Source organism: Columba livia, chromosome 4, assembly GCF_036013475.1.
Source record: "Columba livia isolate bColLiv1 breed racing homer chromosome 4, bColLiv1.pat.W.v2, whole genome shotgun sequence".
Lineage (NCBI taxonomy): Eukaryota > Metazoa > Chordata > Aves > Columbiformes > Columbidae > Columba > Columba livia.
In genome coordinates, this window is record NC_088605.1 from 77,418,761 (window position 1) to 77,434,409 (window position 15,649).

General features: G+C 67.4%; 1 protein-coding gene and 2 long non-coding RNA genes across 9 annotated transcripts; 2 read left to right on the forward strand and 1 right to left on the reverse strand.

Annotated features, from left to right (window-relative positions):
* The first annotated feature begins 465 nt into the window (after positions 1-465).
* LOC135579417 (uncharacterized) lies at positions 466-2,395 on the forward strand. The gene is made up of 2 exons (XR_010472473.1): positions 466-674; positions 2,177-2,395. It is a non-coding gene; the product is annotated as an uncharacterized LOC135579417 (long non-coding RNA).
* On the reverse strand, positions 2,010-5,630 carry LOC135579414 (uncharacterized). Its single transcript, XR_010472469.1, has 2 exons — positions 5,473-5,630; positions 2,010-2,350 (listed from the first exon to the last, which is right to left on the reverse strand). It is a non-coding gene; the product is annotated as an uncharacterized LOC135579414 (long non-coding RNA).
* Positions 5,631-5,744: 114 nt separating this feature from the next.
* Positions 5,745-13,759, forward strand: LOC135579412 (extracellular matrix organizing protein FRAS1-like). 7 transcript variants are annotated; one of them, XM_065062426.1, is made up of 6 exons: positions 5,745-6,408; positions 9,361-9,527; positions 9,844-10,049; positions 10,599-10,745; positions 11,204-11,351; positions 13,558-13,759. In XM_065062426.1, the coding sequence occupies exons 2-5, from the start codon at positions 9,464-9,466 to the stop codon at positions 11,276-11,278; spliced, it is 492 nt and encodes a 163-aa protein (XP_064918498.1). In that variant the 5' UTR covers positions 5,745-6,408; positions 9,361-9,463; the 3' UTR covers positions 11,279-11,351; positions 13,558-13,759. The 7 variants fall into 7 exon arrangements, 4 of the variants coding, with proteins under 4 accessions (XP_064918498.1, XP_064918497.1, XP_064918495.1 ...); XM_065062425.1 differs by lacking the exons at positions 11,204-11,351; positions 13,558-13,759 and adding an exon at positions 7,022-8,273 and having other exon boundaries at positions 5,748-6,408; positions 10,599-10,985; XM_065062423.1 differs by lacking the exons at positions 11,204-11,351; positions 13,558-13,759 and having other exon boundaries at positions 5,749-6,408; positions 10,599-10,985.
* Positions 13,760-15,649: the final 1,890 nt, after the last annotated feature.

Below are 15,649 nucleotides of genomic sequence, written 5' to 3' on the forward strand. Positions count from 1 at the left end.
TTTGGGGCTGGTGACACTCGCATGTTGGGGATCAAACGAGCTGAAACGTTCCGTTCCAACTGACGTGGCCTCAGCCAGCAGTGCTTGATTGTCAGTGTCGCATTTCCCTCTAATCACAGCTGCGTTAGGGCGTTGATTTTAAAACCGGAATTGCGGCCACATGGAAGTTTTCGTCCAGGGTGCGTTTGCTGGAAATCCGTTTGCTGTGCCGCAAAACGTGCGCGGCTGAGATGGGAGGAGCTGCCCGCAGCCCCGGGAAACCTGTTTGCTAAAGAAAATGCGGCCGAACCGTCCAAAAACACAAGTTCACCCTCCCCGGGCCCGGCCCCGCTGTCCCTGCGGTGCCGCCGAACGGACACGAGATGGCGCTGCGCTCTGCAGGGCCGCGCGGTGTCCGCCAGGCGGCGCCATCCCGGGCTGGGGGGGGGGCGGGACCGAGCGAGGGGGGCGGTGCCGTGGTCGGAGGGGGCGTGGCCAACCCGCTCGGCCGCGCCCCGAGCGCAGCTGAGCCCGCCGCGGGGACGCGGTGGCCGGTTCTGATTGGGTCGGTGCTGGTGCCGCGTTTGTTCGGTGCGTTCCCCTGTGTGTCTGGTTGGTGTTGGTGCCTCGGTTGTTTCACGGCAGCGCAGCCGAGCCCGCAGCGAGGACGTGCTGGACACGGACGGGGCGTGAAGGTGCGTGGGGCCGGGGGGCGGCTGAGCCTGGGGGGAGGGGACACCCCCGGTTGGGGGGCGGCTGCTGAGCCTGAACTCGTCCCCTCTCTCCGCAGGAGCTCCAGGTGCCTGCGGGCAGGTCCCGGACAGCGGCAGCGGCGGGCAAGGGTTAAAACCTACAATGGCCTCAATAAAGGGGTGGTGGAAAGTGGCCGCATGTCGCCGTGGTCCTTACGGGTCCCTCTCGTCCCCAGCCCGGGGCGGGGGGGTCAGGCCGAGCCGTGCCCTGAGCTCCCCCGGCCCATCCCACACCAGCGACTGTTCCCAGACACCTTCCCCCCCCTCCCCGATGCGGGGACCCGGGTTCTCGCCGCCAGGTGAATGGGACACCGGTGTCACCGGTACCGGGGGCTGCGGTGCCGCCCACTGCGCTCTGCAGTGCCGCGCTGTGTCCGCCAGGCGGCGCCACTGTGCGGGAGAGAGGGGCGGGGCCGAGAGGGGCGGGGCCGAGAGGGGCGGGGCCAAGCCGCGCCCGGACGCGCCCCGCCAGCGCAGCTGAGCCCGCGGTCACGTGACGGGGCGGCCCCCGAGGCTTCAAAAGCTCCCCCGGGCCGGCGGGGGGCGCCGCTCCGGCGGGCGCACGCGCAGAGGCGGGAGGGGGGCCGGCGGGAGCGGGTGCCGGTGCGGGCTCTGCCGGGCCCGGGGCAGCTGCTGCCGGGGGAGCTGGCTTCCACTCGGCGGGGCCGCGGGGCGGCTCTGGGCCCTGCGCGGAGCCGGGCTCGGACCGGAGCCCCTTTGGTCCCGACGGCCTCGAGGCGGCGAGGACGTGCCCGGTGAGTGTCCCGGGGGCTCGGGGAGCGGGTCTGTGCTCGGGGCTTCGCCCCTCGTCCTGCTGCAGGCCGGGGAGGGCGGTCCCGTCCCCCGGCAGGGCTCCCCCGGGGCTGGAGGCTGCTGGGGGTGCAGGGGGGGCCCCGCGGTTCTGAGCCGGGGCCGGGCCGGGCTGGGGGGGGTTGGGGTGTTGGCGCTGGGGGGTCCGGCCAGAGCCGCTGGCCCCGCTGGGCTGGTGGGGCCGGGGGGTTTGGCCGCGGGGGTTTCTGCTCCGGCTCGGCCTGGGGGGCCGCGGTGTGTCCCCGTTTGTGGGGTTCTGCACCCGTTCTGTCCTTAGGGGGGCTGTGCTTTGGGGGTTTTGCAGCCGTGTGGTTTTTGGGTTTTGCCCCTCTTGTTTTTTGTTTTGTGCACCCGTGGTTTTTGCGTTTATGCACCCCTTGGGTTTGAGTTTCTTGACCTGTTGCTTTTTGGTTTCTGCACCTCTTGGGTTTTGGGGTGTGCCTCTATTGTAGTTGTTGTGTGCACCTGTTTATTGGTAGCAACCACTTTTTATTGGGTTTGTGCTTGTGACTTCATTGGTTCAGTGTGTACTCCTGTTTATTCAGTTTGTGTTTGCAACTTGTATGTATCACATCAAGCTTGTGGGTGGCTCCAGTTGAGTTCTGATTCCAGTTTCTCTCTCTGGTTTCTTTCAGCTCCAGCTCCAGCCTGTGCAGCTTCAAGCCTGTTTGCGGTTCCAGCTCCTCTGCAGCTGCTTCTGGTTCCAGTTGTTCTGCAGCTCCAGCTCCAGTTCTGCTCCAGCTCGTTGTGCTTGTTCCACTGAGCTTGGCCTTGGGCCAGATCGTAAATCAATCACTGTCACAAGCTGCCTAGGAATATGACACATGAATAAATATGAACCAATTATCTAATAACCAGTCCAGTGGTTGAACAGTCCTTGAATAAAAAAGGGGGGAAAACCACTTTTCACACCAGTCGAACACCGGCCTAGTGCATGCCAGCGTTTGGGGGCCAGGGCATCCGGACCCCCCCCTCCGGAGGGGGTCCCCCTGCCTGGCCCCCTCCCTACTCCTCCCCAACCTCCCACTTGTGCCCACCCCCCTCCCTGCCCCCCCCCCCCCCCCAACTCCTCCCCAGCCTCCCACTTGTGCCCACCCCCCTCCCCCTGCCCAGCGCCCCACCAGCCCCTGCCCAAGGGGCCAACCCGGCCCCTGGGTTTGAGCCCAGGAACAGCGACTGGGTCTCTGTTCCTGAGCCCAAAGCCCAGGCCTCGGCCCCAGGAGCCCCTTTCCCAGCCCCGAGAACGCAGCTCAGGCTCCGTTCTCAGGGCTGGGAAATGCCCGGGTGCCTCGGGGCTGCTGAACCCCAGCACCGGGCCTCGGGGCTCCAGTTGCACAAGCACCCGCGGACCCCACAGCCCCAGCGAACCCAACCCCGCGTGTGGTGTCGGGAGCCCCGGCGGTGTCGGGCGGTGCTTGAGAACTGGCTGGGGGGACCCGCGGAGCGGGCCCGGCCCCGTGTGGCCGCGGGCGGCTCGGGCGGGGACGGGGGGCGCCGGGCTCCGGCCCTCCGGGCTTTATTCCCCCCCGGCGCCCCGAGCCCCGCGGCTGCGGCTGCTGCTCCGCGGAGCCGCCCGGGCACCGGCTGCCCTTGCCCACCCGCCTCACCCTCCGCCCCGAGAGCCCCCGGGGCCGCGGCCCCTTCCCCGCTGCCCGGCCCCGCGCTCCCAGCCCCGACCCCCGGCGCGGCCGCGCCCGGGCCGAGCTCCCCGCACCTCACCTGGGCCCCGCCGGGAGAGCCCGGACCGGCCGCTGCCGCCCCCGCACGCACCGAGAAACCGGAACCCACGCCGCCGCGCGCCTTAAATACCCCAGGCCCCGCCCCTCACACCTGCGCTGGGCCCGCCCCGCGCATGCGCCACCAGGCCCCGCCCCTCACACCTGCGCTGGCCCCGCCCCGCCCAGGTGCGCTGCATTTCCGGCCCGCCCCGCGCAGGCGCCGCCTCTTCTTCCGGCAGAGCCGCGGCGGCTCCGCTCCAGGCGGACGCTGGTAACGGACCGGGCGCTCCGGGGGAACCAGCGAGCGGGACGCGGCGCTGCAGCCCCGGCCCGGGGGCGGTGAGCTTGGGCTGAGCTGGAACCGGGGACGGGGCTCGCGGGAACCGGGGCTGCGGCCCTGCCGGGACCGCTGCCGGCCCGGGAGTCCCGGCCCCGGTGTCCGCCGCTTCCCGGGCGGCCGGGGCCGGAGGGTTCCGCTCCCCCGAGCTCCCGGAGCCCCGAGTCCGGCCTCCCCGGCCCCGTCCCGGCGGGCAGGAGCAGCAGCAGCAGCGCTGGAACCGAGCCGGGAGCTGCCGGAGCTCCGGAGCTCAAGTCCCGCGTTCCCCCGCGGCTGCTGCCGGGCCGGGCTGGCGGGGACACCCCGGGAAGGCTGGAGCCCCCGGCGGCCCCGGGGCTGCCCCGGCACCGTCTGCCCGGACCCGCCGCGCAGCTTGGAGACCCCGAGTCCCCGAACACCTACGGGGAAGGGGAAGGGAAGGGACGTCTCGGCTCTCACAGCCCTTCTGGCCCTGCCCCGAGGGGGCTGCACCCGCCCCGGACACACCGGGGGGCTCCGGGCTGAGCCCCCAACAAAACCGGCCAAATGAGCCGCGTTTCAAGCCCCCAAAACACAGGGCTTGGTGTCTGCCCCATCAGTGGCCACATGAGCCTCGTTGGAACCACAGGAACAGGGGACTGAGTCTCCTCCTCCAGCCCCAGAACTGCCCCAGCAACACGGGCTCCAGCCCTTCCACACACAGCACTTTGTGTCCAGCCCTTCACAGGCCACATGAGCCTGCTTGTCAGCCACAGGCACGTGAACCAGCCTCTCTGACCCACAGCCACCACTTAGTCTCTGTTTGTGAGCCCCCAATTCACGACTTAGTCTCTGCTTTAATCAACACCACAATACACAGCTCTGTGACCCAGATTCAGGACTTAGTCTCTGGTTTGTAAGCCTACCCAATTCACGACTTAGTCTCTGGTTTCTGGGCCCCACATTCGATAACTTAGTCTCTTTTTTGGGAGCCCCCCCCAATTCCTGACTTATTCTCTGTGACCCAGATTCATGACTTAGTCTCTGTGCACCCAGTTCACAACTTAGTTTCTGTTTGTGAGCTCTCCAGTTCCTGACTTAGTCTCTTTTTGGTGAGCCCTCAATGCACAACTTAATGTCTGCACCCCAGATTCATGACTTAGTCTCTGTGATCCAAATAAGGACTTAGTCTCTTTGTGAGTCCCCCAATTCACAGCTTAGTCTCTGTCCCTGAGCCCTCCCTCTGGCCAAACGCACCCGCTGTCCAGCCCCACCTGCCGGACTCGGGCTCTGTTCCTCCCCACGGGCAGGACGGGCTCTCCCTTCGCTGGAGGTGCCGGGGCACAGCTCAGCCTCCCCCCGGGCGCTGAGCCCCAACCCACCCGCCTCGGGCTCTGCTTCCCAGCCGGGCTGAGCCCCCAGCAGCCCCAGCCGCTCTCAGGCCCTGGAGACGTGGGACTGGGGCTCTGAGCCCCCAGCCCGGCCCGGGGAGCCCGGCTTTGGGCTGCCCCACCCCTCGCCTCTGCCCCTGCACCCCCACGGAGCTCCTGTCCCTCGGCAGCCCCCGCAGCTCCTTCTCCATCTCACAGCCCAGCTGCGGAGCCCCCGAAGCACCCCAACAGCCCCAACCCCGCGTGTGGTGTCGGGGCCGGGCCGGGAGCCCCGGCGGTGTCGGGCGGTGCTTGAGAACTGGCTGGGGGGACCCGCGGAGCGGGCCCGGCCCCGTGTGGCCGCGGGCGGCTCGGGCGGGGACGGGGGGCGCCGGGCTCCGGCCCTCCGGGCTTTATTCCCCCCCGGCGCCCCGAGCCCCGCGGCTGCTGCTCCGCGGAGCCGCCCGGGCACCGGCTGCCCTTGCCCACCCGCCTCCGCCCCGAGAGCCCCCGCTGCTGCCGCTCCCCGGGCCGGTCGGGCCTCTCACCTGCGGCGGGCGGACTCGGCCCCTCCGCCGCTCCGAGCTCCCGCCGAACGGCCGGGCCGCTCCCCCCGCCCGCGGTGCCGCCGCTGCCCCCGGGGCCGCAACCACGACCGCAGCACTAACCCGCTCGCCTCGGAGCCGCAAACACAATGACACGGGGACGGCGGCCGCCAGGGGACTCAACTCCTCGGCCCCGCCCCGCGCAGGCGTCCTGGGCCCCGCCCCAACCGGGGGAGGAGGCTCCGCTGGGGCGGAGCTGGGGGCGCGGGGGCGTGGCCAGAGGGGTCCGGCACCTTGTCCGCGGGGTCCCGGCGCCCGCCCGCCCAGCACCGGCAAACCCCGGCGGCGGGGGGGGCACCGACCGACCCCGCGAGCCCGGCGCGCCGGCCCCCGCGGGCTTGTGTGTCTCCCCGAGAAGGGAGCGAGTCCCCGCGGGCAGGGCTGGCCGGCCGTCCCTCCCCGCTGGCTTCGGGGCGTCCCTGCCCCGCTGTTCCCGGCGGGGTCCCGCTGTGCCCCGCTCCTCTCCAGGGGGTCCCGCTGTCGCCCCGCTCCAGCGCTCAGGACAACACGAAGCCAGAGCGGGCAGAGCCCCCGGCCGTCCCCGCTGTCCCTCCTCACGTTCCCCGCCCAGCCGAGGGTCCGTCAGCTCCCGGCTCTGCCGCAGCCTGGGTTCCCCATCCGACCCGCTCATTCCCGGATCACCGGCGCCGGGACGGGTCCCTGTTCGCGGGAGGAGTCCCCCCGCGCTGCCTGACCCGTCCCCCCGTGTCCTGCCCCAGGGCTGTTTGTGCTGGAGCACCACAGCCTGCCCCACGCCAGGTCGGCTTTCCTGACCCCGGAGCAGCTGGGAGGGATCCAGTTCGACCTGCAGCTGCTGTGGAGCGCTCAGACCTTCGACTCGCCCTCCCAGCTCTGGAGAGCGACCAGCTCCTACAACAGGTGAGGCCGGCGGGTTCAGCTTCTGAAGCGATTGTGTGCGTGTAATTAACCGAACCCAGAACATCCCTCTGGCCCTTGGAGCAGCCGCGGGCACAGCAGTTGTGTGGCTGCTCGGGAACCGGCCCGCGTTACAGACTGGGAGACAAAAACCCGTCGGTTGCATTGTACATGCGCTTTTCTAGTTAAGCCGGGGCAGGTGGACACCGGCGGTGATGACGTGTTCAAGGTTGTTTTGCCGTCAGCGAGTTAAAAGCGGGATTTTGCGTCCACAATTTAATCAGTAGCGCTGTGCTTGGCAGAGGTCGGTGTGTTAAGCTGTAGGAAAGTGTGGTTGACTTTCTAAAATAATTCCTTTTTGGTATAAGTTCATCCCGTGACTGTTTCTTCCTTCAGTCCCGCTGCTCGCACAGAGGCTCAAATTAAACCCGGGGGTCACGTTTGCCCGTCCCGCATCTGCTGGAGCGGACGGATGTTTCTGGGAGGGTCGGGTCCTGCTGTGAATTCGGTCTGGCCCGCTCACCCCAGGTAGCAGACGGTGGTGTCGGGCAAACGCGTCACACGGGTGCCGGCTCGGGGTGTCGTTGGTGACCGCGGCGTCTCCCGTCTGCCCCAGGAAGGACTACTCCGGCGAGCACAGCATCTCTTCTAGAAGAGGCGCACTGCCGGACCGCATCCTCACTAACAGGGAGGGGCTGGATGAAGCGGTAAAGGTTGAGGGCTGCCTTGGCTGCAGCGCCCATGAGATGGTGGAGTTCAGGATCTCGTGTGGCCGGAGCAGGACAGAAGCAGAATTGCAACCCTGGATTTCAGCAAGGCAAACTTTGGCCTTTTCAGGCAATCGCTGGGGGAAATCCCAGGGGCAAGTCTGCTTGAAGGTAAAGGGGCCCAAGATAGTTGGTTAGTGTTCAGGGACTGTTTCTACCGGGCGCAAGATGAGAGCGTCCCGACACGTAGGAAGCCAAGGAAGGGAGCCAGGAGCCCTGCGTGGCTAAACAGGAACTGCTGGGTAAGCTCAAGTGGAAGAGAAGAGTTTCTAGATCATGGAAGGAGGGGCTGGCCACTTGGGGAGAACGTCAGGCTGTTGTCAGAGGGCGTAGGGAGGCAACTAGGAAAGCTGAGGCCTCCTTAGAATTACACCTGGCGAGAGGGGTCAAGGACAACAGGAAGAGCTTTTTCCAATGGGTAGCAGATAAAACTGACAGCAGAGGCAATGTAGGCCCACTGAGGAACGGGGTGGGTGCCCTGGTGACAGAAGATCCAGAGAAGGCAGAGTTACTGAATGCTTCTCTGTCTCTGCCTGCCCTGCCGGCGGCTGTCCTGAGGATCCCGCACCGCTGAGGCCCCAGAGGAGGGCAGGACAGTGGAGCAGTCTGCCTGGTTGATGAGGACCGGCTTAGGGAGCAGCTGGCAGTCATCCATAAATCCAGGGGTCTGGACGGGATGCACCCGCGGGTGCTGAGGGAGCTGCCTGAGGCCATTGCTGGACCGCTCTCCATCATCTTTGCCGAGTCTTGGGAAGCGGGAGAGGTGCCTGAGGACTGGAGGAAAGCAAATGTCGTCCCTCCTTGAGGGAGTGCGGTCTGGATGAGCGGGCGGTGAGGTGGACTGGGAACTGGCTGAAGGGAAGAAGCCAGAGAGTCGTGGTCAATGGGGCAGAGTCCAGCTGAAGCCTGTATCCAGTGCAGTGCCTCAGGGGGCAGTGCTGGGGCCGGGACTGTTCAATATATTCATCAATGATTTGGACGAGGGAACAGAGTGACTGTCAGCAAGTTTGCTGATGACACCGAGCCGGGAGCAGTGGTGACACTGGAAGCTGTGCTGCCATCAGAGACCTGGACAGGCTGGAGAGGTGGGCAGGGAAAAAGGTAATGAAATATAACAAGTGCGAGTGTAGAGTCTTGAATCTGGGCAGGAACAACCCCAGGTTCCAGTGTAAGTTGGGGAATGAGCTATTAGAGAGCAGCGTAGGGGAAAGGGACCTGGGGGTCCTGGGGACAGCAGGGTGACCATGAGCCAGCACTGGGCCCTTGTGGCCAGGAAGCCAGTGGTACCTGGGGTGGGTTAGAAGGGGGTGGTCAGTAGGTCAGAGAGGTTCTCCTGCCCCTCTGCTCTGCCCTGGGGAGACCACACCTGCAATATTGTGTCCAGTTGTGGCCCCTCAGTTCCAGCAGGACAGGGAACTGCTGGAGAGAGTCCAGCGCAGCCACCAAGATGCTGCAGGGAGTGGAGCATCTCCCGTGTGAGGAAAGGCTGAGGGAGCTGGGGCTCTGGAGCTGGACAAGAGGACACTGAGGGGGGACTCATTCCTGGGGATCAATATGGAAAGGGGGAGTGTCAGGAGGATGGAGCCAGGCTCTTCTGGTGACAACCAGTGACAGGACAAGGGACAATGGGTGCAAACTGGAACACAGGAGGTTCCACTTAAATTTTAGCAGCAACTTGTTCCCGGTGAGGGTGGCAGAGCCTGGCCCAGGCTGCCCAGGGGGGTTGTGGAGTCTCCTTCTGTGCAGACATTCCAACCCGCCTGGACACCTTCCTGTGTAACCTCATCTGGGTGTTCCTGCTCCATGGGGGGATTGCACTGCATGAGCTTTCCAGGGCCCTTCCAGTCCCTGACACTCTGGGATGCTGTGACTCTTGATCCCCTGCACCGTGCAGCCCACGCAGGCCTGGGCAGAGCCCGGCGACAAGCCCCTGCCCTGCACGGCCCACGCTCCCGAGCGGTAAGGACTCGCCACCGTCCCGGCAGGACGGTCCCAGCCCGCTCGGGGGGTTTGTGGTCCCGTGTGACGGCGGTGACGGCAGCGGGAAGGGGCGGGGGCTGAGCGCCACGGCCCACGGGCGGCTGGACCAGCGGCGCTGAAGCAGAGGGAGCGGAGGGAAAGCAGCGCGGGCACTCGGGGCGCGGGCAGCCCCAACCTCTCCCTTTGCCTCTTTCTGTGCCCGTGTCAGGTTCTTGATCCCCATCGCCTTCCAGCAGACAAACCGCCCGGTTCCTGTCGTCTGCTCCCTGAACACGGAGTTCCAGCTCTGCAACAACGAGAAGGTGTTTCTGATGGATGCCACCAAACCCGGAATGTCCCTGGCAGAAATGGATTACAAAGGGGCTTTTTCAAAGGGTGGGAGTTCCGTATTGTTCCTTGTTACCTGTTCGCCTCGTACCCGACGTCTCTGTCTCCCCAGCATCCTCGCCTGCGAGAGAGAGGGCTGAACCCAGCCTGGGCTTTGCCTCTTTTCCAGCCCTGGGATAGCGTGACCAGGGACAGGAACGTGCTCTGCACGGCGTTCTGCCGCCTGCACACGCAAACCCAGCCCTGCAGAACCAGAACCGCGCGTGGCTCGCTGCATTTGGCTCTCCCGAGGCTCCTCTTGTTCATTCCGTTCTGTTGTTTTCTGGAGAATTTAACCCGACCGTGTTTCTCCCGCCCTCCTCAGGGCAAATCCTTTACGGCCGCGTGCTCTGGAACCCCGGACAGAACCTGAACGCCGCCTACGAGCTGCAGCTGGAAAAGGTCTATCTGTGCACGGGCAAGGACGGGCACGTGCCTTTCTTCGACCCGACCGGCACCGTCTATAACGAGGGGCCCCGGTACGGCTGCATCCAGCCCAACAAGCACCTGAAGCACCGATTCCTGCTCTTGGTAAGCGTTCCGCTGCCCACAGAAGCACCGTGTCGAGCGTTGCGTGCGCTCGTGGCCGCACAGGCCGGGTCTCTCGGGCTCCCGCTGCCCCAGCAGCCCTGGGAACTGAACGGCGTTCCTGCCGGCCCGGGAGAGCGTCGCCAGGCAGGACACGGGGCGCGGAGCACGGTGACAGCTGAGAACAGCCAGCGCAAGGGAGAAGGGGAGCCGGGGATGTACCGAGCCCGTGCAATCGCCCTTGATCTGCCGGTGCCGTGGCTGGGAACGGACAGGGCTGGCAGCCCGTAAAGGGAGATTTATTTACCGGTGACGCAGGAGTTCTCCCTCCTTGTATAAATCACCGTGAGCCCGCGTCCCCGCCGCAGCCCCGTTCCCCCTCCCAGAACGAGGTGCCGTTCCCGGTATCGGTCAGTTTGGCGTCAGCGCACCCGAGCGGGCTGGTCACACCCGTCTCTAGGGTCAGTTCTCCGGGCCTGACACACTCAGCGCTGAACCAGCGTGAGATCGTGCGGGTCACAAGCCCCTCGTCCCGACGCTCTCTGGTGCCAGGACCGAACGCAGCCCGAGGTGACCGATCAGTATTTCCACGACGTGCCTCTCGACGCCCACTTCGCTTCCGACCTGGCCGAGTTCCGCTCCGTCAGCAGCGCGCCCGGAGTCGACGGCTTCACGCTCAGGGTGGACGCTCTCTACAAGGTCCGTGCCCAGGGGGTCGGGGGCCCCAAAACTCCCGTCTCTGCCCGGGACGTCCCGGGTTCACTGGGTGAATGGCGGGCGCCGGGCCCGACGCCGCGCAGAGACACCGAATCCGCGCTGGGGAGGCTCTGGCAGGATTTTATATCCCGATTTCCCCAGACGGGCCGTATTTGTCCCCCAGTGGCCTGTGTCTGTTGTACCGTAAATGAACAGCGGAGCCAGGTACCAAACAAACTCTAGCACGGGAAAGAGAGGTGAGGAATTTATTGTGGTGATGAAGGCGGTTTGTTCTTTGAAAGCAGTCGGGAAAGGAGCTCCTTAGCACCAGTTTATGAACGTTCCTGAGTTGATTACTGCAGTTGCCAAAGACAGATGAGAAGGCTGAACACCCCACTTGGTGATGACCCCCATTGCGGGGGCTCCCAAACCACCCCGAGCTGCTCTGTTGGTGTTTGCAGGAGCCAGTGAAGGGGCAGCGGCTGAACGGGGGAGTCAAAGCGCAGAACGCTCTGCAGGACCGGACGGAAGTTTAACGCAGCACCTGCTTTGTGTTGGTGAGAAACGCCTTTCATGAATTGTGAAAAAAATAGACGACTTTATAAAAAGGTAAGAAAAGTTGTGCTGTTGTTTTTATGCTCTGGGGGAGGGCGGAGCGGCTCCGGCAGCGACCCCAGGGCTTTGGGAGCTCTCAGCAGCCCCGGGAAACCCCCGTTTAACACCCGGGACGCGGCGTTTGCTGCAGAAAATGCGGCAGAAGCGTCCAGAAAGCCCAAGTGCAGCGCTGGGGCTGGGGGCTCGGGGCTGGGAGGTTCGTTTTGGGGCGGGGGCGGCAGCGCCAGTGGTTGTCCCAGGAGGGGGAGAGTGAAGCGGGAGCACGAACCGGGGCTGCCCGGGGGTCGCTCCCGTGTGAGTCCCCCGTGTGACAGTCCCGGCCCCGCTGTCCCTGCCCCGGCTGCGGTGCCGCCGAACGGACACGAGATGGCGCTGCGCTCTGCAGGGCCGCGCGGTGTCCGCCAGGCGGCGCCATCCCGGGCTGCGGCGGGGGCGGGACCGAGAGAGAGGGGTCGGGACCGAGTGAGAGGGGCGGAACCGAGATCGGAGGGGGCGTGGCCAACCCGCTCGGCCGCGCCCCGAGCGCAGCTGAGCCCGCCGCGGGGACGCGGTGGCCGGTTCTGATTGGGTCGGTGCTGGTGCCGCGTTTGTTCGGTGCGTTCCCCTGTGTGTCTGGTTGGTGTTGGTGCCTCGGTTGTTTCACGGCAGCGCAGCCGAGCCCGCAGCGAGGACGTGCTGGACACGGACGGGGCGTGAAGGTGCGTGGGGCCGGGGGGCGGCTGAGCCTGGGGGGAGGGGACACCCCCGGTTGGGGGGCGGCTGCTGAGCCTGAACTCGTCCCCTCTCTCCGCAGGAGCTGCAGGTGCCTGCGGGCAGGTCCCGGACAGAGGCAGCGGCGGGCAAGGGTTAAAACCTACAATGGCCTCAATAAAGGGGTGGTGGAAAGTGGCCGCATGTCGCCGTGGTCCTTACGGGTCCCTCTCGTCCCCAGCCCGGGGCGGGGGGGTCAGGCCGAGCCGTGCCCTGAGCTCCCCCGGCCCATCCCACACCAGCGACTGTTCCCAGACACCTTGCCCCCCCCTCCCCGATGCGGGGACCCGGGTTCTCGCCGCCAGGTGAATGGGACACGGGAAGGTGTCACCGGTACCGGGGGCTGCGGTGCCGCCCACTGCGCTCTGCAGTGCCGCGCTGTGTCCGCCAGGCGGCGCCACTGTGCGGGAGAGAGGGGCGGGGCCGAGAGGGGCGGGGCCGAGAGGGGCGGGGCCAAGCCGCGCCCGGACGCGCCCCGCCAGCGCAGCTGAGCCCGCGGTCACGTGACGGGGCGGCCCCCGAGGCTTCAAAAGCTCCCCCGGGCCGGCGGGGGGCGCCGCTCCGGCGGGCGCACGCGCAGAGGCGGGAGGGGGGCCGGCGGGAGTGGGTGCCGGTGCGGGCTCTGCCGGGCCCGGGGCAGCTGCTGCCGGGGGAGCTGGCTTCCACTCGGCGGGGCCGCGGGGCGGCTCTGGGCCCTGCGCGGAGCCGGGCTCGGAGCGGAGCCCCTTTGGTCCCGACGGCCCCGAGGCGGCGAGGACGTGCCCGGTGAGTGTCCCGGGGGCTCGGGGAGCGGGTCTGTGCTCGGGGCTTCGCCCCTCGTCCTGCTGCAGGCCGGGGAGGGCGGTCCCGTCCCCCGGCAGGGCTCCCCCGGGGCTGGAGGCTGCTGGGGGTGCAGGGGGGGCCCCGCGGTTCTGAGCCGGGGCCGGGCTGGGCTGGGGGGGGTTGGGGTGTTGGCGCTGGGGGGTCCGGCCAGAGCCGCTGGCCCCGCTGGGCTGGTGGGGCCGGGGGGTTTGGCCGCGGGGGTTTCTGCTCCGGCTCGGCCTGGGGGGCCGCGGTGTGTCCCCGTTTGTGGGGTTCTGCACCCGTTCTGTCCTTAGGGGGGCTGTGCTTTGGGGGTCTGCACCTTTGGTTTTTGGTTTGTGCCTCTTTTGTTGCTGGATTGTGCACCCATTGTGTCTGGGTTTCTGCACCTGTTGTGTTGGAGTTGGTTCAGCTGTTGCTTTCTGGTTTCTGCACCTGTTGGTTTTGTTGCCCCCATATTAGTTGGTGTGCGCACCTGTTCTATTGGGAGTGACCCCTTTTTATTGGGCTTGTGCCTGTGCCTCTGTTGTTGGGTGTGTACCCCACTTTATTTGGTGTGCACCGTTTATTATTCCCTTTGTGTTTGTGCCTTTTGTGTTTCACATGAAGTTGAGTTCTGGTTCCAGTTTCTCTCTCTGGTTTCTTTCAGCTCCAGCTCCAGCCTGTGCAGCTTCAAGCCTGTTTGCGGTTCCAGCTCCTCTGCAGCTGCTTCTGGTTCCAGTTGTTCTGCAGCTCCAGCTCGTTGTGCTTGTTCCACTGAGCTTGGCCTTGGGCCAGATTGTAAATCAATCACTGTCACAAGCTGCCTAGGAATATGACACATGAATAAATATGAACCAATTATCTAATAACCAGTCCAGTGGTTGAACAGTCCTTGAATAAAAAAGGGGGGAAAACCACTTTTCGCGCCAGAAACTAAGTCGAACACCTGAAACGGCCTGGTGCATGCCGGCGTCCGAGCGTTTGGGGGCCAGGGCGTCCGGACCCCCCCCTCTGGAGGGGGTCCCCCTGCCTGGCCCCCTCCCTACTCCTCCCCAACCTCCCACTTGTGCCCACCCCACTCCCTGGCCCCCCCCCCCCCCCCAACTTGTGCCCACCCCCCTCCCTGGCCCCCCCCCCCCCAACTCCTCCCCAGCCTCCCACTTGTGCCCACCCCCCACCCCAGCGCCCCACCAGCCCCTGCCCAAGGGGCCAACCCGGCCCCTGGGTTTGAGCCCAGGAACAGCGACTGGGTCTCTGTTCCTGAGCCCAAAGCCCAGGCCTCGGCCCCAGGAGCCCCTTTCCCAGCCCCGAGAACGCAGCTCAGGCTCCGTTCTCAGGGCTGGGAAATGCCCGGGTGCCTCGGGGCTGCTGAACCCCAGCACCGGGCCTCGGGGCTCCAGTTGCACAAGCACCCGCGGACCCCACAGCCCCAGCGAACCCAACCCCGCGTGTGGTGTCGGGAGCCCCGGCGGTGTCGGGCGGTGCTTGAGAACTGGCTGGGGGGACCCGCGGAGCGGGCCCGGCCCCGTGTGGCCGCGGGCGGCTCGGGCGGGGACGGGGGGCGCCGGGCTCCGGCCCTCCGGGCTTTATTCCCCCCCGGCGCCCCGAGCCCCGCGGCTGCGGCTGCTGCTCCGCGGAGCCGCCCGGGCACCGGCTGCCCTTGCCCACCCGCCTCACCCTCTGCCCCGAGAGCCCCCGGGGCCGCGGCCCCTTCCCCGCTGCCCGGCCCCCGCGCTCCCAGCCCCGACCCCCGGCGCGGCCGCGCCCGGGCCGAGCTCCCCGCACCTCACCTGGGCCCCGCCGGGAGAGCCCGGACCGGCCGCTGCCGCCCCCGCACGCACCGAGAAACCGGAACCGACGCCGCCGCGCGCCTTAAATACCCCAGGCCCCGCCCCTCACACCTGCGCTGGGCCCGCCCCGCGCATGCGCCACCAGGCCCCGCCCCTCACACCTGCGCTGGCCCCGCCCCGCCCAGGTGCGCTGCATTTCCGGCCCGCCCCGCGCAGGCGCCGCCTCTTCTTAGCCGCGGCGGCTCCGCTCCAGGCGGACGCTGGTAACGGACCGGGCGCTCGGGGGAACCAGCGAGTGGGACGCGGCGCTGCAGCCCCGGCCCGGGGGCGGTGAGCTTGGGCTGAGCTGGAACCGGGGACGGGGCTCGCGGGAACCGGGGCTGCGGCCCTGCCGGGACCGCTGCCGGCCCGGGAGTCCCGGCCCCGGTGTCCGCCGCTTCCCGGGCGGCCGGGGCCGGAGGGTTCCGCTCCCCCGAGCTCCCGGAGCCCCGAGTCCGGCCTCCCGGCCCCGTCCCGGCGGGCAGGAGCAGCAAGCAGCAGCGCTGGAGCCGAGCCGGGAGCTGCCGGAGTTCCGGAGCTCAAGTCCCGCGTTCCCCCGCGGCTGCTGCCGGGCCGGGCTGGCGGGGACACCCCGGGAAGGCTGGAGCCCCCGGCGGCCCCGGGGCTGCCCCGGCACCGTCTGCCCGGACCCGCCGCGCAGCTCGGGGCCCCCGAACACCGACCAGGGAAGGGAAGGGAAGGGACGTCTCGGCTCTCGCAGCCCTTCGGGCCCTGCCCCGAGGGGGCTGCACCCGCCCCCGGACACACCGGGGGGCTCCGGGCTGAGCCCCCAACAAAACGGCCAAATGAGCCGCGTTTCAAGCCCCCAAAACACAGGGCTTGGTGTCTGCCCCATCAGTGGCCACATGAGCCTCGTTGGAACCACAGGAACAGGGGACTGAGTCTCCTCCTCCAGCCCCAGAACTGCCC

Excerpts from the sequence above, each read along its gene's own strand:
- LOC135579412 (XM_065062425.1), top strand. The coding sequence starts at position 9,464 with ATGGATGCCACCAAACCCGGAATGTCCCTGGCAGAAATGGATTACAAA. Across the intron at positions 9,528-9,843 it reads CAAAGGGGCTTTTTCAAAGG|GGCAAATCCTTTACGGCCGC; the intron begins GTGGGAGTTCCG and ends CGCCCTCCTCAG. Across the intron at positions 10,050-10,598 it reads AGCACCGATTCCTGCTCTTG|GACCGAACGCAGCCCGAGGT; the intron begins GTAAGCGTTCCG and ends CTCTGGTGCCAG.